This window comes from Sorex araneus, chromosome 6 (assembly GCF_027595985.1).
Source record: "Sorex araneus isolate mSorAra2 chromosome 6, mSorAra2.pri, whole genome shotgun sequence".
NCBI lineage: Eukaryota > Metazoa > Chordata > Mammalia > Eulipotyphla > Soricidae > Sorex > Sorex araneus.
In genome coordinates this window covers 162,764,591-162,788,660 of record NC_073307.1, presented here as the reverse complement: position 1 = coordinate 162,788,660, position 24,070 = coordinate 162,764,591, and the positions used below count along the sequence as shown (strand labels likewise).

General features: G+C 42.7%; 1 protein-coding gene across 4 annotated transcripts in view; it reads right to left on the bottom strand.

The window, feature by feature from the left end:
- Nucleotides 1–24,070, bottom strand: part of RTN3 (reticulon 3) — a 54,122-nt gene that overhangs the window by 15,348 nt on the left and 14,704 nt on the right. The window contains exons 2-3 of one of the 4 annotated variants that reach the window (XM_055142428.1): nt 23,442–23,498; nt 11,196–13,484 (exon numbers count right to left, since the gene is read on the bottom strand). The exons of 1 other annotated variant lie outside the window; for it this stretch is intronic. In XM_055142428.1, the coding sequence (XP_054998403.1) occupies nt 11,196–13,484; nt 23,442–23,498 (2,346 nt within the window). The remainder of the gene's footprint in view (nt 1–11,195; nt 13,485–23,441; nt 23,499–24,070) is intronic. 2 more of the 4 variants (XM_055142429.1, XM_055142430.1) reach the window with 2 other exon arrangements.

The window sequence follows — 24,070 nt, the reverse complement described above, 5'->3', positions numbered from 1 at the left end:
CTGGCGGTGCTCAGGGGACCATATGGGATGCTGGGATTAGAACCCGGGTCGGCCGCGTGTAAGGCAAACGCCCTACCCGCTGTGCTATCGCTCCAGCCCTCAAGTTGCTTATTTTAAATAATTTCGGGGCCATACCTGGAGTGCTCAGGGCTTACTCCTGGTGGTGCTCAGGGAGACTGAACCCACATGCAAGGCAATCATCCCAACCCCTGTACTCTCTGAGCCCTAGAAGAAACCCTTCAATAAAATCAGTCTCCACATAAGATTCCCTAAAGAAAAAAGGCTCAGCACTGTGATTAGACTCAGTACAGTAAGTACAAGGGTAGAGGGAGGCAGAGGCCAGGAGGGAAAGGGACAAGATAAGAGGAACGTATGGGGCAGAGAAGACGAGCACATATTCAGGAGTTACCGACATGCAAATGGAAATCTGAAGAGGGACAGATCTTACATCTAGCACTTCAAACTGTACCAAAGAGCATGCTATTTCTCCCAGCCACCACTCCCCATTCACAACAGGGTCTTAACTCTGAATAGCTATGGTAACAAGGTTCTTTATATCCCACAATCACCAAGGTCTAACAACGGCTGACCTTTTCAATTCATATACAGAAATGATTTTAAAAATTGTTTCTCTCAGTGCCAGGGACACCCATAAGGCAGGTCCTCTGCCACGAAGCCACATCCCCAGACTAGGAGAAGAAAATTTTACTTTATTTTGGTTTGGGGGGCCACATCTGGCAGTGCTCAGGGCTTACTCCAGGTTCCGCACTCAGAGATTGCAGGGGCAAGACGCAGGGGACCACACACACATAATACCAGAGACTGAATACAGTCTGCGCATGTGATGCAGAAGTGCCCTGCTTTCATACTCTCTGGCCCAGGAAAATAATTTGGGGGCGGGGAACCACACCAGCAGTTGTCAGGGGTTATTCCTAGCTCTGTGCTCAGCCCTCGTGGGGCTCTAAGCTTACTTTCATTTTTTAAAAAGTAATTTCAAAGTGAACCAGAAGGATAGTACAGTGGTTACTGCTGGCCTTGAATGCAGCCAGTCCGGGTTTAATCCCAGGGGCACAACAGGATCCTCTGAGTTCACCCTGAGTGACCTCCGGGCACAGAGCCTGGAGGAGGAAGCCCTGAGCAGAGGGAGGGCATACGTGGCCCCCAAACCAAAGTACCTTTAAAAGGGTATTTTAAAATACTGGCCCCTAAAATTACTTTTATCTTTTTTTTTATTATTGTTTTTTGGATCACATCCAGCATACTTAGGGGTTTACTCCTGGCTCTGTACTCAGGAACTACTTCTGGTGGTGCTCAGGGAACCACATGGTATGCTAGGGACTGAATGCAAGTCAGCTGCATGTAAGGCAAACGCCCTACCTGCTGTACTGTCACTCAGGCCCCAATTTTATTTATAAAATTTTTTTTTTTTTTTTTGGGCTATGCCAGACAGTGCTCAGGCAAGTGCACTACTACGGCTCTGATCCTATTTTAAAACTTTAAAGGATGTCTAAAGTTTTAGCTTAGGCACTGCATTACTTTTCTTGACCAACAGAGGGCATCTTTTGGTAACCTTAGGGTTAAGAAAAAGGGAAAGTAAGTAAGTGGAGTCCAGCACCAGCAGTAGAGGCCTGAGGGTGGTACAGCGGGGTACATCATTTGCCTTGCAAGTGGCTGACTAGGGTTGGATCTCAGGCATATCATATGGCTCCCTGAGCACTGCTAGGAGAAATTTCTGAGCACAGAGCCAGGAGTAACTCTGGAGCACAGCCGAGTGTTCCCTTTCCCCCGCCCCCGGGAGCAACAGCAGCAAACTCACTCATTTCCTACCCCACTGGTTTTTATTACTGAGACTGGGGAGAGCTACCTGGCTTTACTCCAACTTCAGTCAAATTAAAATTGATTTTAATCAACACTCAAGGATAACCTTCAAAGGAAGAAGACAAAGTGTTCAAATGTTTTTACTGAAAATAAAAGCCAGGGGCTGGAGAGATAGCACAGCGGGTAGGGCGTTTGCCTTGCACGCGGCCGACCCGGGTTCAAATCCCAGCATCCCATATGGTCCCCTGAGCACGGCCAGGGGTAATTCCTGAGTGCAGAGCCAGGAGTAACCCCTGTGCATCGCCAGGTGTGACCCAAAAAGCAAAAAAAAAAAAAAAAAAAAAAGAAAAAAAAAAAGAAAAGAAAAGCCAAACAAATCTCAAGTTTAGTAGTTGGTCAGCCTTTTTTTTTTTTTTTTGCTTTTTTTGCGGGGGGGGGGGGGGGGTCACACCTGGCAATGCACAGAGGTCATTCCTGGCTTATGCACTCAGGAATTACCCCTGGTGGTGCTCAGGGGACCATATGGGATGCTGGGATTCAAACCCGGGTCGGCCACATGCAAGGCAAACGCCCTACCCGCTGTGCTATCACTCCAGCCCCAGTAGTTGGTCAGCCTTAACTTCATTTTTTAAAATTTCCAATTCAGTAATCTGAACACTATTCTCTACTTCTTTGTATTAGCTTTCCCAACAAGTGTCTAAGCCAACACACTTTCTAAAAAAATTTAAATGTGGTTTAAACAAGTAAACACAGGAAGGGGAAACACAATTTTTGTGAGCACAAAAGGGAAATGGGCCAGATATCTCTTAACTGATGGCGTACAAACCTTGCATATGTAAGGCTCTGATCTGGGTTGCCACCAATGTGGTCCCTAGAATATTTTTCTTTTCTTTTTTTTTTCGCTTTTTTTGGTCACACCCGGCAATGCACATGGGTTACTCCTGGCTTTGCACTCAGAAATTACTCTTGGCGGTGCTCAGGGGACCATATGGGATGCTGGGAATGAAACCCAGGTTGGCTGCGTGCAAGGCAAACGCCCTACCTGCTGTTCTATCACTACAGTCCTATTTTCCTTTTTGAAAAGGACACTATTTACAGTCTATAGCAATAGTATAATGGGTAGGGTGCTTTCCTTGCATGTGGTCAACTCTCCAAGTCCTGCCAGGAGTGATCCTAAGCACAGAACCAGAAGAAAGCCCTGAGCACACCTCATGAGTCCCACCTTAAAAAGAAAAAAAGCAAAAAGCAATAAAAAATATATAGCAGTATTCCCACATTAAAAAAATAAAGAATAGAGGGGCCGGAGCGATAGCACAGCGGGTAGGGCGTTTGCCTTGCACGCGGCCGACCCGGGTTCGATCCCCGGCATCCCATATGGTCCCCCCAAGCACTGCCAGGAGCAATTCCTGAGTGCAAAGCCAGGCATAACCCCTGAGCATCGCTGGGTGTGACCCAAAAACGCAAAAAAAAAATAAAAAAAATTAAAAAAATAGAAACAATGAGAGGAAGTAAACTTTTAAAAAAATGTGTATATAAAGGAAAACATACTTTTTTTCTTTTTGGAAGACCACACCTAGTGATGCTCTGGGGTTACTCCTGACTCTGCACCCAGGAATTACTCTTCGGTGGTGTCTGAGGGACCATATAGGTTGCTGGGGATCAAATATGGACTGGCTACATGCAAGGCTTTTACCAGCGGTACTATCTCTTCAGACCCAACAGAGACATTTTTACATTAGTTATTTCTTTTTAATTATTTTAGGGCTACACCCAGAATTGGTTGGGGAAACAAATGAGGCCAGGATCAAACCCTGGGCTTATGCAAAGTCTGCCATCTTCCTAGCCTTAACGATCTCTTTGGTTACTTCATTATTCATAATAGGCCACTTTTTAAGCTGTAGAGGACACCCCTATAATGCTCTCATTAGGTAACTCAAATCCAAATTTTGTGACTCAAATGGGTTAACAGCCTGTTCTGCTATGGATTTATCCTTTCAAAAAATGTTCCCCGCAAAATGACACACAGAAGGATCACTGACAGAATACAAAGCGGTCACTGTCACCATACATGCACATGCCTTGGGCCATAGGGGAGGCGGCAGCAAGCCAAAGAAACCTGTAAGTCCCCTTTCAAGCCACCAGAACTCTCAGACTGTCAGGAAAATTTTTCCATTATTAAAATCATCTACCATCCCCTCTGCTCTTGATTTCAGATTTATAAGCCAAATAAGCAAAATGGCATTGATCACCTTCCCCAACTGAACCTATGTGAAAATGCGAAACTTTGGACCTCTATCCAAGAATATGATTAATGGCAAGAAATGTGTATGAGACACACACAAAACAATGGCTTTAGTTTCTTCGAGGTACTGTGTGAATCTGACAACAACCATATTCTCCAATTAAAGTATACATTTATAGCTATGAACAGATCAGAACAAATCTAAACTTAAAAGCATCAAGTCAACCACTGATCACTGTGAAAGGCTAATCAAACTGAAAAGACGCCTTTAAGCCCATTGCACACATTTATTTTGTCAACCTTTCTTGCTAGTCAAGTTATGGCAACACAATCATTTCCTTACAGACAGAAGACAATTGCATTTGCACATCTGAGTAGCCTGTTGAGTAACACAGGTAAGTGCCATGGTTTGAAACTACAATGTGACATAAAATGGTATTTCTTGATGGGCACTCTCAGTGGTTTTTGGGAGGGACCGTGTAATACCAGAAACTGAAGTGATGCTCCAATCCTTTGAGCGACCTTCCCTGCCCATGGAATTCTTTTCCTGGAAGAAAGCCGACATTGTGTAAAATCTTTACCAACAATTAAGCAAAAGAAGTTTAAAATAGGGGTTGGAGTGATAGCACAGCGGGTAGGGCGTTTGCCTTACATGCGACAGACCTGGGTTCGATTCCCAGCATCCCATATGGTCTCCCGAGCACCGCCAGGAATGACTCCTGAGTGCAAAGCCAGGAGTAATCCCTGAGCATCGTCGGGTGTGACACACACACACACACAAAAAAAAAACCCAACAACAACAACAACAACAACAACAAAAGAAGTTTAAATAAATTCAAAACCATTATTATTTCCATTTTCCTACCAGATCTATGGTGCATTTCCCCCCCGGAAACAATGGAATCTGGCCAACTGGAACTGACCTCCCCACAGCTCCATGCCGTTTTATTTCCCCACAGAACAAAGACAAGTATAGGTTTTACTATAAATATTCAGTGCTATTAATATATTTGCTTTGCTATACAATCAATATGACTACTCATTAAGGCTTTCCTATATATATATTTTTTTCTTTTGGGTTACACCTGGCAATGCTCAGAGGACCATATGGTTTTTTTTTTTGTTTTGTTTTTGGGTCACACCCGGCGATGCACAGGGGTCACTCCTGGCTCTTCACTCAAGAATTACCCCTGGTGGTGCTCAGGGGACCATATGGGATGCTGGGATTAGAACCCGGGTCGGCCAAGTGCAAGGCAAACGCCCTAACCGCTGTACTATTGCTCCAGCCCCGCTTTCCTATATTTTATAGCTGCCCTTCTATCTATTCACTCGTCTATTTTATTTTTTAAATTTTACCTTATTTTTTAAAAAGTAATGTGTTTCAGCAGGTAGGGCGTTTGACTTGCATGCAGCCAACCCAGGTTTGATTCCCAGCACCCCATACGGTCCCCCGAGCACCACCAGGAGTAATTCCTGAGTGCAGAGCCACAAGTAACTTCTGAGCATCGCCGGTGTGACCCAAAAAGCCAAAAAAATCAAACAAACAAAATAACATGTTTAAGGCCAAAGAGGTGTTCCAGTATAGGCAGGTAAGGCACTTGCCTTACACGCTGTCACCACCTATGATCTGCCAAGCACCACCAGGTATGCCAATGACCACCCTAAGCAGAGTCAAGAGTACCATCTACACAGGCCTAGCATGTTTATACAGTCAGGCCTCTTTTTTTTTTTTTTTTTTGCTTTTTGGGTCACACCCAGCGATGCTCAGGGGTTACTCCTGGCTTTGCACTCAGGAATTACTCCTGGCGGTGCTTGGTGGACCATATGGGATGCCGGGGATCGAACCCGGGTCGGCCGCGTGCAAGGTAAGCGCCCTACCTGCTGTGCTATCGCTCCGGCCCCCAGTCAGGCCTTTCTTAAATCACTGATTACAGTGGATTAAAATCCACTAGCCTAGTGCCAGAGCAATAGTACAGCAGGTAAGGCACTTGCCATGCCCGTAGGCCCTCGGGTCTATCCCCAGCACCACAAAGCAAAAGAGAAAAAGCGTACAAGTCACATAGTGACATAAGTAAGCCTCCCATCTTAGTCCCAGTTTTCCTTCATCTTTTGTTCCTGCCCCCACTTCTCTTGTGGGGATGTTGGGAGTCACACACATGCCCACTGGGATTTCGCTTCTGCCCGGGATGCTCACACGCTCAGATGCAAGAGCATGCATGAACCTGGCTCCAGTGTGCTGGGGGCAGCGCGAGCAGCTGTGGTGCCAGAGATCCCAAAGAGCAGAGCTGCTGGGACTGCTTGGCACACTGGTGGCACCAGGATCTAACTCAGGGTCTCATGGTTCAACTCCTGGCAGGGGCTTTCAGCCACTGAGCCATCCCCTGAGTCCACTCCCCTGTTCTTTTAAGTTTTTAAACTTTTTATATGGCGGGGGACACACACCTAGGGATGCTATTTCACTGCTGTTATGCCACTGTCTTCTAGTTTCTGTAGATTCTGGTAAGATGCAAGTTCTAATTATAATTGTCATTCCCTTTATGTGTTACTTCTTGAGCTATTTTCAAGATTTGTATTCCTTTCGTTTTAGCCATTTGACTATAGTGAACTGTGCAGGAAGAGTTAACAACTGCTCTGCAGGCATGGAATGCTCAAAACCCTGCGCATGCCAAGGAAAGATCTGTTTTCAGGACTGGTCCTTGCCTGGCTCCATGGAGATGAACTCTGAACCTTTGGAATATTCTGGTTAAGTAATTCTGCTTGCAGTGTGACCATATAAGCTTATCCTCGTAATATGATTTATGGCAAACACCTGTTTTGGCTCTGGAGGACTGGGGTGCGAGCAGCTGAACTTGGTCATGTGAAAAACACGTATCTTCCTGGACTGAGGGGGTCCAGCTGGCAAGGCTTTGCATGTGTTCTTACTGCTGGTAAGAAAGTTAAGGCCAGCCTCGTATGTCTCCACAGGATACCTCAAACTCTTCATATGGCTTCTCCTGGGCCTCATCCTATGTGCCCTTTGCCAGTTCCTTTTGTGAAAATACGCACCCTCTCGCTGTCAACTACTGTGAGCACTGCATCTCCATACAGTGAGTCCTCTAGCCAGTCAGTGAGCCTGATGCAAGTCTGGAAGCCCGTTAATACATGCAACCAAGATAGGATTTTCTTGTTCTAAGCACTTCTTTAAATATATTTTTCATAAAACTTAACAATTTTACCATTCTATTATCTTTCAAAGTTCTTCAGTCTTCACTTTCTTCTTCTAGGACTCCAATAACATGGGTCAGATCTTATAGGAGACAGACTGGGGAAAGAGCACAGGTGGTGGAGCGTTTGCCTTGCACGAGGCTGACCCCGGTTCGATCCCAAGCACCCCATCCTGAGTGCAGTCAGGAGTAGGTCCAAGCACTTGCTGATGTGGCCCCCATTTCCAGGACCCCCATTCCCAAGAAGCAATTCTGATTTCTCTCAAACAGGAACTTGAGCCCCAACAACAAACACATGGCCAGGTCTGGTCCTGGTGGTCCAAACAGTACCGGCTCCAATAGGACAAACATACTCAATCCCATCAAATGAAGTTAATTTGTATTAGTTATCTCTTTTATACTGGCCAGACATGATAATTCAAAGAGTTACACATGCAGGAGGTCTGGATTCAATTTCTGGCACTACATGGTCCCTTGAACACTGCCAGGAGAGATCCCCCCAAATTCAAACAAAAAGTTGTTTGGTTTGTATTATATCTTGGAACATAATGTAACAGCCTCTGAACTGTTACTTCCCACTGGAAGGTACCAATATTTGTACAGTGAACAATTAAAGTTGGCTAAATCCAAAACAGAAAAAAAAAACCAAAAAACCCTGTCTTTTGGGCAACCCCTCAAATCTTAGTTTAGTTCTATTATTTGAAGCTGAACTGCTTGCTTTTTTTGGGCCATATCCAGCTGTGCTCAGCACTTACTCCTGCAACTGCGCTCAGGGATCCCTTGTGGCAGACTCTGGGGAGCCAGTGGGGTGCTGGGTATCAAACCCCGGTCAGATGTGTACCAGGCAAGTGCCGTCTCTGCTTGCTCTCACTAGTGTGCCTGTGTGGTTTAGGAAAAGAGTTTATATATAGCATTTTAGACTCTCACTCTCTGAATCTCTTACTTTCCAGGATTCCTCTTCTGTTCATTTTCTTACCGGCTGCAGGGCTGTGGTTGACCTTTTTGTTTGTTTGTTTGTTTGTTTGTTTGTGGGCCACTCTTGGAGGTGCTCAGAGTTTATACCTCACGATGCTTAGAGGACACTATGGTGCCAGGAATCAAACTGAGGTTAGCTATGTGCAAGGAAACCATGCTACCTGCTCGTACTCTCTCTGGCTGCCTTTATTTTTTTTGCTTTTTGGGTCACACCCAGCGATGCTCAGGGGTTACTCCTGGCTTTGCACTCAGGAATTACTCCTGGCGGTGCTTGGAGGACCATATGGGATGCCGGGGATCAAACCTGGGTCGGCCGCGTGCAAGGCAAATGCCCTACCCGCTGTGCTATCGCTCCGGCCCCTGGCTGCCTTTATTCTATTCTTTTATTATTTTTGTCTATCACTGGTGCCCGCTCGAGCAAATCGATGAACAATGGGAGGACAGTGACAGTGATATTCCTCAACAACTTTACAAAGAAAATAATTAGAGCTGAATCATTTTAGACAGAAGTCAACTTTTAAGAACCAAGATACATTTTACTAAGATCCTTTTTCCTGGGCCCCACTTGGCTGTACCTAGGACTTATTCCTGGCTCTGTGTTCAGAAATCACTATTGGCTGGGCAGGGAACTTTATGGGGTATCAGGGATCAAACCTTGGTTGGCTGCATGCAAGGCAAAATCTCTACCCACTGTACTATTGTCCCAACCCCCATAAAATATTAACGAAAGAATTTGGCCTAAACTTCCATAGCTCTTTTCTACCTCTCACAAGAGATTAAATAACTCAGTGGAGAATTACTAATAATTGGTATTGACGCAGTTGTTTTATTTACTATAAAGCAAGACAAAATAATGATCATTACCATATCAACATAGGAGAATGCAAACCAACTGGGTCATAACAAAGGAGGAATTTGCTAGAATTAGACCAGGAGTTCTTGTAGTCTAATTCCTTTATACCTTATCACTCGAAAGACCAAAGAATTATTTGTAATCACTGTCAAGGAACAGAGAAGTCACTGCTGAAATGGTGTTGAGTCTTTTTACACATAGGGAAACCGAGGCCTCAAAACGTTATGTAACTTAATTGTGCAAAGACCACTTATAAACAAAGTAGGGCAATAATGAGAATTTAACACTTCACCCAAGTTCAACTTTATAGCTATCATAATGAAGTGCTGCTTCACATTTTTCAGTTTATAACAACTCAGTCAGTAATTACCCAATACCTACTACACGCCACATTCTGAAACTAAGCTAAATTAATATTTACTGTGCGCTGGGCATATTACAAGCTTTTCACATTTAATCCTCATGATACTATTCCAATTCAGTCAGATTAAGTCATTTTGGTCTTTAGGAAGGAAAGGCGGTTAGACAAGTAAACGGTGCTTATCAACTGCCGCAGCTGGCCTCTGCGCTATCCCTAGCTGTAGGCCTGAAGAGGCCACAGGAGGCCAAGAACACAAGCAAGCCGAGACACAGACGTCACTGTGGGGCCCTCACTAAGTTCCTGTGGGACAAGATCCCAGAGAGGTTCAGACGATCCGCTCCTCTGGCTACCAAGAGAGAGAAAAAGCGGAGAACTGCACCGGCAATGTCCACTGGGTATAATGAAAGCCTTTACAGGGGGAAAAAAAACTCCAGAACGTGCAAAACAAACAAATGGCACAAAATACTTTTACGTTTATCCAGACAAAGATCTCAATTCCTTTTAAACGTTATAAATCCACACAAGATCTTACTGGGGGGAGGGAGGGAAGGGACCTGTTGTCCAGACCGCTTGGAAAACCTTACAGTTAAATGAAGACTTTGGTATCATTAGAGGTTGAGGGTCCCTTCTGAAGAACTTCAAGTATCTATATTTTTCCCCTTACACATTCTAAAACTTTAGAACAGACAGCAACTGAAATAATTTAGCTGAAGAACAATTTTAGGAAAATAACCATTCAAGTACGTTGAAGGGAAGGATTCCTAGAACCACAGAATAATGGGTCTGGTCTGAAGAATAAGAAGACCCAAAGTGGAAGAATGCATGAGTTTTTGTAGCCTACTACTTACACAATATAATACTGTCTACCGATTACTTACTTTCAGAGCATTAAATCTCTGTGGTACACGGTAAAATTAATTAAAAACTTAATTTACTGTCTATTCCAGCAGGGATTCTTTTATCTTTGTCAGACTTTACAAGGTCTGTAACACCTCCCTGTCCCCCGAAAAAAAATCCAAACGCTAAGAAACGCTAATATTAGTGTTAAACTTTTTAAGGGCCTGATGATAATTTTCAAAAGCAGCAATCACCCTAGGGCTGACCCATATAGAAAGGAGACCCGTGAAATATTTGGAACATAAACAATTTTAAGAAATATAATTTTAATATTAACTGTTTTTAGAAAATACAAGTGTGAAAAAAACAGACTAAGCAACCATTTAAAAATTGTATCTCTGGGGGCTGGAGTGATAGCACAGCGGGTAGGGCGCTTGCCTTGCACGTGGCCGACCCAGGTTCGATTCCCAGCATCCCATATGGTTCCCTGAGCAGCGCCAGAGATAATTCCTGAGTGCAGAGCCAGGAGTGACCCCTGTGCATCGCCGGGTGTAACCCAAAAAGAAAAAAACAACAAACAAAAAAAATTATATCTCTGGAGACTGGAGAGAGTATTATGGGTAGGGTGGTTGTCTTGCAAGCTGCTAACCTGGGTTCAATCCCCAGCATCCTATTTAGTCCCCTAAATCCCACCAGGAGTGATCCCTGTGTTCAGAACCAAGAATAAGCCCTGAGCACTGCAGGGTGTGGCCCCCCCCCAAAAAAAAAAACAAGAAATTTTTATTCTTCCTCATTACAGTGAGGAAATTCTAGTTAGAATTTTATTTCAAAGACTAAGATAAGTGGCATTCAGATCCACAATCACAACAGAATTAAACATGCAGTATGTCTAATGTAAACGGTTACCTGAGAATGCTGTCAGAAGTCTTGCTAGAATATGCTCGTTTACCAGTTCAGTCTTGCTAAGGCTGGAAATAGTATCTAGCTTAGTAGTTTCTTTGACAATAGTGGGTTTCTTGGAAACCTCAAGATCAGATCCAGTCTTGACAACGGTATGTTCTAAGACATCAAAAGATCTCTGTGGCAAAGATGATTCTGGAGCAAAAGCGGAATTCGGCTGGGTTTTGTCCTGTGCAGAAGCTGCCGTCTCACCCTGCCTCTCACTCAACTCTTTAAGAGCTTTGATTGTGAGCTGTTCCTGTTCTAAGTCAAGAGATGCAACTGGAGCGCCTTGACTAGGGAAAGCACCCGCAGGCTCACTTTCCTTTTTTTCTTTACTTTGTTCGATGCATTGATTTTTCTTATCTTTATTTTTAGAATCATGCAATTCATGTTCGTGTGAGATACCTGTGGAAAGAAGCGCCTTAGCATTCGCAGTCTCTGACAGTGCTTCAAAAGTGTTCCCTTCACTTTTCTCTACTATTCCTTTCTCTCTGTCTTCTGTAAAGGCAGCTATCAGGTCTTCAGGGGAAGAATCATCTATATCCTTAACACTTTCATCATTTAATAACTCCAAATAGGCAGAGGATTTCACATTTACTGGGGAGTTTGGCTTATTAAAACCAGTTGGAGATGCTGCTGAAGGCAGTTTGGGGTTCTCGGTTTTAATGGGATTTTCAGGAATGACTGGACTCACAGGACCCCCCAGCTGCTTCACACCTTCTGAGTGGAGGTTCATTTCAGGTACCTGTGAACATGGTGACTCACCAGGAAAACTGACAAACCCTTCAGACACTTCTGCGGTTTTGCTTACTTTATTACAACTGGGGATCTCCTTGAGGTCCCTCTCATCAGTTTCGACAGCAGCACATGGAACGGGGACAGATTCTTCAGCCTGGATTTTGTTATTTTCCAAGGCTGTATCAGTTGTGATGTCCTCTATTACTGTGTCATCAGATTCACCAGAACTATCAGCCTCTGCCACGTCTCCCAAAACGGAGTTCTGCCAGGGCATTTCACCCTTCATGTGGTCATCAGGCAAAACCAGTTTCACTGTGGACACTCCAGAACCCAAAGATGCATATTTTTCTAATGAAGAATCCGATGACTCTGAAAGTGTGTCACCTTGGTTTTGGATGACGCCTGGTGTGCCTGTGATAATGATTTCCTTTGTGCAATTAGGAGAGCCTGCCATAGATTTTTTAATTACAGCCTTTTCTTGAGTGATTGATGCCTCTGCCCCGTCACCTGTAGAGGCAGTGGTGGGAGTTCTCCCATTAATGGAACATACAGGAATTTTCTGATGAGTGTTAGCTTTCAGATTTATGACTGGAATTTCTGAATCATAGCCACTCCTGTCAGATCCTGTAGCTTTTGTGGTGCGGTCTGATTTATCACTCTGCTGTTTCACTTGAGGATCCAAATCCCACGTCAATATTTCGTTAGTAAAGTTATGCATATCATTCACACATCTAGACACCTCTTCCAGTGCTGCATTTGTGTGTGAAAACTGTCTGGGGCGCAACGCAGAGGCTGGGTAACGCCCTGCCTCTTTACTTCTCAATGGAAATACTTTGTCATTAGATTCCAAAATGTCCGCGGATGATTCTCTATCAGCGTGCATTGCCCAGCTACCGAAATCATTTGCGCTCTCCTTATACGAGTCTTTAAATTCTTTGTCAAATGTTGCTTTGTCAATAATTACTTCAAACGGCGATTCAGGGGAATCTTTTTCAAAAACACTATTTCCTGTAGCTTCAGATGGGGACAAAGTATAGGAACAAATTCCTGCGGCCTTAGACAGCTCTGTGGGTGGTTTCTGGGCTGGGAGCAAAGTAAACCTGTCATTAGCAGCCAATGTAGTTTTATCGCCCCCAGTCAGTACTTGATTTGGGTTCTTGGAGTCTTGATCTTTATTTATTTGTTGTTCTATCTGACCAGCTTCCTTTGAGGGAAAAGTAGCCTGATCTGGGGAAGTGGCTGGAATGGAAGGCTGGTTACAGGGAACTCCTGCTGCCACAGAAACTGGGGGTTCCACTATGTCTTTACTGGCCCCCTGAGGCTTTTCCATCCTTTGCACATCTAGAAGGGCCACAGAGTCCTTTCCCTCTTTGGCTAAAACAGGCTGGCTGCCTAATGTTTTGCTTTTTTCTCCAAGCAGTGCTGTATGGTCAGTTTTAAGTATTTCAGATGAAAAATGGGAGGAAGTCATAATTTCTGAAGGTGGCTCATCAGAGCAAAGAGAGCTCAATCCTTCTATGGTCAGAATTTGAAAGAAAGAAAAATTGTTTACCAAGTACAATTACACATTAGCTAGACAGGCCAAGCAGCATGCTTTTATTTTCATTATATATATACACACACAGATATATGTATATATACATACACACAGAATGTATATATAAACAAATATGTAACTGAACACAACCACCATCCTGTAAGACATGCATGAAACTGCCATCAGTGCAACAGAAAAGCTGCATCATGCTACAAATAGCAAATGACAGAAACATTTCAAGGCGAATACTTTTCAACCAATTCACTTTTTCAACTATCCAGGAAAACATACAGAAGCTTTCCCTCTCCTTTGGAGAAGTCTGGATTCTCTCTCTCTTTTTGGTGGTGGGAGGTGGGGGCAGCACTCGGCTGTGCTTAGGGCTTACTCCTGGCTCTGTACTCAGGGATCACTCCTGACGAACTCGGGACCATATGGTGTGCCAAGGATTGAACCCTGGTTGATCATATGCAAGGTAAGCACCTACCCGCTGTACTTTCTCACCTCAGCATTCTCTCTTGAGCATGTTCGACCCTCAGCATCCCATATGGTCCCACAAGTCCTGCCAGGAATGGCCCCTGAGTAGAGAGCCAGGACTAAGTCCTGAGCACCGCTGGGTTAGAGCCTCTCCCGCAACAACAACAACAACAAAAGTATATTTTGCATCACACACAAAAGAAAAAAAAAAGCAAGCCTCAGGAAGGATGAGAGATAGAAACTTGGGTCATTCTCCATCCTCTTCCCTTGCTATTTGAAAGAAATGTAATCCAAAACAAATAGCTTGATATTACAAAGCACTGGTAAAAAGTTTATCTGCAAGATTAATAATTCAGAATACACTGCTTCTATAAATTCACAGTTTAGAGTCTGGTTATATGAGAAGGAAAGAAAGTGACTTTTGAGTTTTAGGAAATACAGTGGATTACTCATGTTCTTAAAAGTAAGGTTAGAATTATTCTATTCTGTCCACAGGGAGGACTGATTCCAGGGACAGTTGGTGTCAATACACTAAACTACATCAAACTGGGAAGTTGCCCTAAGATTCAAAATCTCTTGTACCAACTTGCCAATTTAACAACAACAAAAAAATAGACTCAAAGCAATGATCCTAAGGAAGTACACTGCCTGGGTTACACACTGCACACACATCTCTGGAGTTGGAATAAAGGGGAGCTTAAAGAGTTTCAAATGTATAAACCAAAGACTCAGCTTGATCAGGAGAAACCTAAGCACACTCAGCACAGCAACGCCTTGAATGTGAATAAGTAACTGGGAAGTATCAGAGAAAAGCCTTTGGGACTATCTTTTTCTCAACTTGTTTAATCTGTCTGTGGTTCCGGATATCAAACCCAGGCACAAGGCAAGTGCTCAACCACTGAGCTACATTTCCCACTTTCTATGTTCATTTATTATGTGAGAGCTTGAGTCATATTAGATAAAAGCCAAATTATTAACCACTCAAAATACTTATAAAGACAAAAATTCTGAGCCCAAACCATAGTCCAGTGGATTGTGTGCTTGCCTTGCATGTGGCCAACCCAAATTTGAACCCCAGTACCCCATATGGTCCCCCAAGATTGCCAGGAGTAATTCCTGAGTGCAGAGCCAGTAATAACCCCTTAGAATGAGCAGGTGTGGGTCCCAAATAAAAAATATTCTTACATTTTATTGCAACGAATAAGATGCCAATATAAAAATGTCCCCAGGAGATGGGCTGGAATGATAGTACAGCTTGCCTTACAGGTGACTGACCTGGATTTAGTCCCTGGCACCACACATGGTCTCCTGAGCCTCCCTAGGAGTGACCACTGAGTGCAGAGCCAGCAAGTAAGCCTGAGCATTTCCAGGTGTAGCCCCAAAACAAAAATTAAAAAGAAAAAAAAATGTTTCTTAGTGCCAGATACAATTCCTCTATGTCAACACACTGATGAAATTTGACGTAAAATGGGTAATGGGGGCAAAAGTCTTTGCAAAACAAGGAGAAATAATTTTGAAGCAAACTGATTTATATTTAGTTACAATTTAGTAAAACACAGTTTGTAGCCATCATTATACAACACTGATATTCAAGAAGAGAAAATTAAAGATGAATAAATGAAGCTAAACACACAGGGGTTAACGGTTAAATTTTAAGATTTAAGAATTGTTACATTTGGGGCTGGAGCGATAGCACAGCGGGTAGGGCGTTTTGCCTTGCACGTGGCCAACCCAGGTTTGATTCCCAGCATTCCATATGGTCCCCTGAGCACCGCCAGGAGTAATTCCTGAGTGCAGAGCCAGGAATAACCCCTGTGCATTGCCAGGTGTGACCCAAAAAGAAAAAAAAAATTGCTACATTTAAATCAGAAACATTTCACCACTGGAGCTAGTACTATTTCTGAGCTTACTGATTACTGTTCCTACCAGACATGAACTTTGGGATAAAAAAAAGCTTGAGGGCTGGAAAACACAGAGGGTAGGGCGTTTACCTTGCACGTAGCCAACCCAGGTTTGATCCCTGGCATCCCACATGGTCCCATGAGCACTGCCAGGAGTAATTCCTAGGTGCATCAGAAGTACCCCTGAGCATTCACTGGGTGTGACCCAAAAAACTAAAGAAAAACTCACTCCACTTTCCAGGGACCAATACTCACTCAGGCGGTATGTTTAACAGACTGACATTTCAGATGACCCGACCTATCATTTTGCATTAAAAAGTGAACAAAGTTAGTAATAATTCGAGTGCCTGTCAGGTGTTGAATACTGTTTTGGAAACTTGGTTAGAAGTAGTGAACAAGGTGCAGAGCACAGTATAGTGGGCAGAATTCTAGTACGCACTTGGTAGGCCTGGTTCACCCCCCATGACCCTGTACAGTCCCCTCAGCACCACCAGGAGAGATCCCTGCACACAGAGCCAAGACTAAGCCCTGAGCGCTGCTGGGAGAGGCCAAAAATACACACACATCAAAAAAAAAGGGAAGAAAAGGAAGGAAAGAAGGAAGGAAAGAAGGAAGGAAAGAAAGAGAGAAAGAAAGGAAGAAAGAAAGAGAGGGAAAGAAAGGAAGAAAGGAAGGAAGAAAGAAAGAAAGAAAGAAAGAAAGAAAGAAAGAAAGAAAGAAAGAAAGAAAGAAAGAAAGAAAGAAGAAGGAAAAGAAAAAGAAAGAAAAAAATCCTTGCCTTCTGGATCTCATAGAGGGGTGGTAGACAATAAACAAGCTCAGCAATTAATATGATGAGCATGTAGTAGTGCCTCGATGAAATGAGAAAGGAAGCAATTTATAGTGAATGTTAGTCAAAGAAAGCACACACAAATGGGAAAAATGCATTTGTCAGGACACTCATATGTGTCAATTTTTCACATTTTTGTATAGCTCCCATTAAATAAAGTCTTTCATTAACCAGTATGGCATTTAATAGTTACTGGTGGTGTTCAACACTATTCTTGGTCAAACTGTAAAATTCCTGAGAGTCTGAAAGTTGTTAGTTCTTCTTCTTTTGGCTTTAGGGTCTCACCCAGCAATGCTCAGGGCTTACTTCTGCTCTGTCAGGACTCCTGGGGAAACTTAGAGGAGCAGATGAGGTGCCGGGAATAGAACTCGCTTCAGCCTTACCACCCACTGTACTATCTCTCTGGCCTGAGGCTCTGGGCTTTTAAAACATCATACACTGAAGGTTGGCGCGATCTTAGGCTCAAAGGTTGGAGTGCATGCACTGTATGTGGGAGACCCTGGTCTGAATCCTGGCATGGCATGGTGAAAATTAGGGGTTACTCCTGACTCTGCACTAAAGAATTACTTCTGGTAACGCTCAGGGAACCATATGGGATGTCAGCGGTTGAACCTGGGTTGGCCATGTGCAAGGCAAGCATCCTAGTCACTGTACTATCATTTCCAGGAATGAATTATTAAAAACCATGGCAGTGCCCTAATAACGAGCTAGCATTATGTTTCTAATAATAGATATTTTGGATGTTTTGGTGCTTAGGCATTACTCCTGGTGGGTTCAGGGGACCATCTGGAGTGCCAGGGATTGAACCTGGGTTGGCTATATGCAAGGAAAGCACCTCACCTGCTGTATTATCTCTCTGGTCCAGTGGCAAATACTTCTAATCTTTATTGAGGTACTGTGATTTATAATGCGTTAATGATTCAACATATTTGTTCAAAGGAGGGTCAGGGCTGGAGAGACAGCTTGAAGAGCTGAGCACTGCCTTCTATGTGGAAGACCTGGGTCAGAACCAGCACCACATGGTTCGCTGAGCACTGTCAGAACTGACCTACTCTACCCTTAATCACCACCTGGTGTGCCCCCAACAAAAAAGTGAAGGTGAGAGGTAAAAAAAGTCACACCCACAATGATCCTGAGAATGCTCCATAAAATTTACCTAGTACTGAGTTCCCTATGACCCAGCTATTTATATATTTTGGTTTGCAAGTCACACGGAGCTGTGCACCGGGCTTACTCCTGGCAGGTAAGGAAAAATCAGCACAATTTTTAGAATTCCATAGGCATTTGGCTTACACTAAAATTTCAAAATAGGTAAGGCTCTTACCTATTACTTCCTTTTATTTGACACCGGTAAGAGGAAGTGTCAAAGCCTCAAGATTTTCTATTTTCTGTACCTGGTGAAAGTGGTTAATGATTTGACAATATATTTTTTCTCTTTAACAAAAAATTTTATGATTTGCAGACTTTGTCAGGAAAGGTTTTTTTTTTTTAAAGTAAGACGGTGATGTTTGGTGTAATTTGTTTTATGAAGTGCCATATACCCTTCAAAGCATTTTGCACATACTAACTCCTTGCAACAATTTTCATTAGGTGTTTTCCTTATGCCCATTTAGTATCCCCATTTGCAGATGAGATTAAGCCACTTGCTCAAAAATACAGACTAATAGATGATGAAAGGATTTTTCCATTTACTGATATACTGTTTAGTTCGGGAGTGTCTAGAGATTTAAAATTTTACTGCTATCTTACTTTTCTAGTTTTATATGGATAATCTAAAGAAGATCAGACTGGCCATAGTACAGCTGTAAGGCATTTACCTTGCATGCAGCAACCCAGGGTCAGTCCCTGAGCAGAGTGAGGAGTAAAGCCCGAGCACAGTGCTGGGTATACTTGCCTCACCCCGCACAAAAAAAACCCAAAACCAAACTTTGAGATGAAGACAGTATATGCACTGAGTGTGTATATATGTATGTATATATATGTATACACACACACACACACACACACACTCACTCATTACTGGATATACTATTCTTCAAATTATTTCTTTTTGTTTCGAATTTCCTGAATGATTTAGAAAAAAAGTGAATCATTTAGTTTATACCCCACTTTTACAGTTTAATTACTGAACCATAACGTGACCCAGAAACAATTAAGCAATAATAACAGAATCCTGTATTAGATACAGGAGAACAAAGAGTTTAGAATTACGTAGCAGGAAAGAACATATGGATACTTCCCCAGCCCACAACTTGTGAAATTTATTACTTTTACCTAAGAGGATATCTGTTAAGGTGGAAAATCCAGAACACAGAGTGCCAGCCTACAGCAGCCATGAGGTTGATTTTCCCATACACGTACTATTCATATTCATACGAGAGGCTTGAAACATTCAGGTGTAGGTTTTCCTACACTTGAATTTTCTCAATTTCACAAAACAAGAAGACAAATTCTCGTGCAAAACAGTACCAACAACTGTAAGCCACAGCATCAAAATAGGAAGTTAGCCAGCAGACACTTTGCAGCCAAGCTAGAACCTAAACAAAAAAATCTCTTTTGTACAAAGAAAAATGTCTTGGCTTTGATTAACATTTTCAAACAGGCTGTAACTGGAAAATGTTTTCCTTAATACTTGCCCCAAAGTTCAGTGTTTAACTTCCTATTCCAAATGCCTACTGCATTACTCAAATCGAATGCAATTGTTATTACAAATGTGCTTCCAATTCTGCATGATCCGGAGATTCACTCCAATTTCATTTTCACCTACTTTTCTTCTTTTAATGTATTCTAAAGAAAATCATTTTCAGATTCTATTTTTATAAATGGTTTCAAAAGTAAGAGATCAAATTTCACTTTATTATGTTATTTGATGTAGGGACATATATCTCTCAGATGATTCTAAGTTACAATGCTTATAGTGATACTATGGCTCAAAAAGCAATTTCTGCCTCATCTGCTCTGATGGTTTAAACATTAAGCTCTTAAATGACATCTTTAAAAATATATTTTATCTTGAAGTCCAACTAGCATACTTTATTGTATTTCTCAGCATGGATTCAGAGGTCTGTCATTAACTCAGTGCATGATATTGAGCAAGTTGTTTCATCTTTTTTTTTTTTTTAATTATTATTATGTTGGCACTATAGGGGAGCAAAGCCAGGGCCCCACACATGCAAGGCAAGTACTCTACCTCTGAGCTACATCCCTGGCCTGTTTCACTACTTTAAACCTTAGTCTCCACAAATGTGGTAAGAGCTCTATAAATTGGCTGTGATGATTACTGAATTGATTCACATCAAGCACTGTGAGAGCTCAATAAAAATTAGTCACATACTACATTTCTACCTCTGTTCTTATCTTTATTTTACAATACAAAAAATGTAATTAAACTTCACTTTCCTATTTTGAAATGGCCAGGGATAAGGCTGAAACTTAACTGTTTGATGGGGCCACGGGAAGAGAAAGCAGAGGATTCTAAGGCCCTTATAAGGACTCTAGCTTAAGGAATTGATAGTCTCTTACAAATCTATCCATTAGTTTTCAAAAACCTTAACTTTCTGGGGCTGGAGCGATAGCACAGCGGGTAGGGCGTTTGCCTTGCATGCGGCCGACCCGGGTTCGATTCCCAGCATCCCATATGGTCCCCTGAGCACGGCCAGGAGTAATTCCTGAGTGCATGAGCCAGGAATAACCCCTGTGCATTGCTGGGTGTGACCCAAAAAAAGAAAAAAAAAATCTTAACTTCCTATTTTAGACAGCTATATGTTGCAAACTATATAACTGGCTTATATATTTAGCTGTTCTTTCTTTACTCAGCCCAAATTAATAACCGCATTGGCACATGCACCTCCTTGACACCCAACAATGATAAATGTATCACCAACTTCATTTTCTTTCGTTTGTACTAAGGCAGACCATAAAGCGACTAAGGCAACCAGTCTTGGTTACCCTAGAAAACACCTAAATCATTTACCAACATGTTCCTTTAAACAACTACAGACTGACGTTTACATTTACCAATGAAATAAGAGGGCCAATAGGGTTACTTTTCCATTATGTAAGTTTTTGCAGGAGAAAATATTAATAGAGACTAGAATAGAATACTTTCAAAATTATGTTTTAACTACCTCTTTCCAGCTGTTCCCCTTTTGGGTCAGGGGGTTGGGTCACACCCAGCCGTGCTCAGGGACTTACTTTTGGCTCAATGCTTAGGATCGTTAGTGGTGGGGTTCCAGGGACCCTACGTGGTTCCAGTGATCAAACCCAGACTGGCAGCTTGTAAGGCAGGCAAGCACCTTACTACCTATTCTACTATCTCTCTGGCCCCTACTGTTAACACCCTTTTAACAATAAAAATACTGGACTGAAGCAATAATACAATGAATAGGCGCTTGCCTTGCACGCGGCTGACTATGATTTGATCCCCAGCATCCCAGATGGTTCATTGAGAAGTGCCAGGAATAATTCCAGAGTGCAGAGCTAGAAGTAATACCTAAGCATCACCAGGTATAACACAAAAACAAAAACAAAAATACTGGGCTGGAGTGATAGCACAGCGGGTAGGGCATTTGCTTTGCACGCAGCCAACCCGGGTTCGATTCCCAGCATCTCATAAGGTCCCCCGAGCACTGCCAGGAGTAATTCCTTAGTGCATGAGCCAGGAGTAACCCCTGTGCATTGCCGGGTGTGATCCAACAAGAAAAAAAAATGCTGCACTTGTGTAAGCCAAAACAACAAAACAAACCCCAAAAAACCACCTTAAATCAGGACTGTTCACTGATCAGATAATTCTTTATAAGTAAAAGGAAGAAATACTTTCTTATATTGTTGTACTCTGAAACTGAAGATACTTAAAATTTTTAACTAGAGGGGCTGGTGTAGGTTCAGCAAGCAGAGTGCTGGACTTGGACGCAGTTGACCAGGGTTCGTTCCCTGGCCTCCTTATGGTCCCCCAATCCTTGCCAGGAGTGATCCCTGAGCACAGAGCCAAGAATAAACCCTGAGTACTGCTGGATGTGCCCCTTACAGTGCTTGTCTTACATGTGGCTGACCCTGGCACCCGAAACGGCGTTGTGTGGACTGTGGAGTACTTCCTAATGTAGCAATGGAGGTCCCTAGGGCCAGGGTTGGCCTCCTGTGGTCCTAAGCACCATTAGGCCCCGGCACTGAACCAGCCAGTCCAGCTGAATATTGTAGCAGTTGCCTTTGGACCTACAGAGTGTAGCTTGGAAGGTGCACCCTTCTCCCCTAGCCAAATAAATAAAATCCAGCCAATTTTCAAATGTCAATAATCATGTCTGAATTACTTTCTGACATTCATCAAATGTCTATCTTTAAAGTAAACATCAATTTTAAAGGTCATAATTTGACCCAAATATACTCAAATTCATAAGAACGTATATTACAAAAGAGCAAGGAGCTCTAATGTCATTAGTCTGAAGTACAAATTTTCCCTAAAAAGTAGGTTTAAAAAATGCAGGTAAGGGGCTGGAGCGATAGCACAGTGGGTAGGGCATTTGCCTTGCACGCGGCTGACCCAGGTTCGATTCCAAACACCCCATATGGTCCCCCAGCACCGCCAGGAGTAATTCCTGAGTGTAGAGCCAGGAGTAACCCCTGTGCATCACTGGGTGTGACCCAAAAAGCAAAAAAAAAAAAAAAAAAAAAAAAAAAAAAAAAATGCAGGTAAAAATGCTAACGGGTTCCTTTTATCCTATTATGTTCTGTTTCTTTTATAGTTGAAGTCTTCCCCACAAACCAGCATCCAGACAGTTCATCTAGAAAATTCAGGGACAATAAACTTTGCAACAGAGCTTCTCAAACTCATTTAGTGAGTTTAATTATCTTTTCTTTCCTTTCCTTCTTTAAAGCAAGAGTTTCCTATTGACCAACACTTCAGGTCTAGTGTAACACAAAATATGAGACAAGAGCTCTTTATTCGAAGAGTCTATCAACCAAGCCAGCAGCACTAGCTCCTCTGATTCCTAGCAGTGTTCTCCCTACCAACAATAGTGTTCACACGAAAATCCCTTCCTCACTGGCTGACAAGATTAAAAAAAAAAAAAAAAAAAAAAAAAACCACCACCAAAAGCATGGCCACAGTTTAATCTCTAGGAAAACAAGCTTTGCTTGCCAAAAAAGTCAACTCTTGTTCCATGTTCCTAAGCAAATTTGGAAGTTGCCTAGCTCCTGGGCCAAGTCCCAGTTAAGTTCACACTAACGAGGGCCAGGGATGTGGGTCAGTGGCAGAGCGCATGCCTTGCATGCATGAGACCTGGGTTTGATGGCTAGCACCACAAAGGGGGGGGAAAAATGACACTTATGTACTCTAGCTAGGTTGGTGTTTTAGTAGTTCAGAGGAAGCACACTTTTATACTATTCTTCCAAATCTTTTCTCTCTCCAAAATAGATAGGTACTGTAAATAAATGCATTCTGGGGTTGGGTTGTTTTCTGAGCCACAATCCTATCAACTCCAAATTCTGTGGATTTTTAATTTTCAAGAAAACACTCAAAACTGAATCTAAAGTTTATGCCATGTTGAAGAGTCAACCTAGTTTCAATCTATTTTACTAATTCAGGAAGTTGCTAAATATGAGGAACTGGTCTGTAATTCCGTTTTTATTCTACGGGATTGGGGGCAACAGAAAACTTTTGCCTCATATTCCCAGTTACAGCCTCGTTCTCAACATTTTTCTTTTACTAATGGAAACACAAAAAATGACAGACTTGCCTTGTGAGGTCGAAAATAGAGATACAGGCTGAGAGGAAGAGGAAGAAACAAAGGAATCTGAAAGAAAATATACAGCGTGAGAATTTGACAACTCACACAGGAATTTGAACTGTTTTTGGTCTTTTTTTTTCTTTTGAAACACCGTAATTTCATTGGGTTTAAGCAAGAGGAGAAAAAAAACCCAAATCATTTCCAATTTCTTTTTCACTCACCTGGCAGCAAAACCTTATTTTCAAGATGCATTTCTAAAAGTTAATCAATCAAATCCATTTCTGATCAGATAGTCTCACTTTCAAAGGAGCAGCACTTTTTTTTTTTTTTTTGCCTTTTGGGTCACACCCAGCGATGCTCAGAGGTTACCCCTGGCTCTGCACTCAGGTATCACCCCTGGCAGTACTCAGGGGACCTTATGGGATGCTGGGAATCGAACCCGGGTCGGTCACATGCAAGGCAAACGCCCTACCTGCTGTGCTATGGCTCCAGCCCCAGGAGCAGCACTTTTAACAAGTATAACCTAAAGAGGCCAGAGAAATGAGTACAGCGGGTAAGCTTGCACTGCACACAGTTGACCTGGGCTTTATACCAGAGACCCAATCCTGAGAAAAAGGGAGATCAGCATCTGCATACTA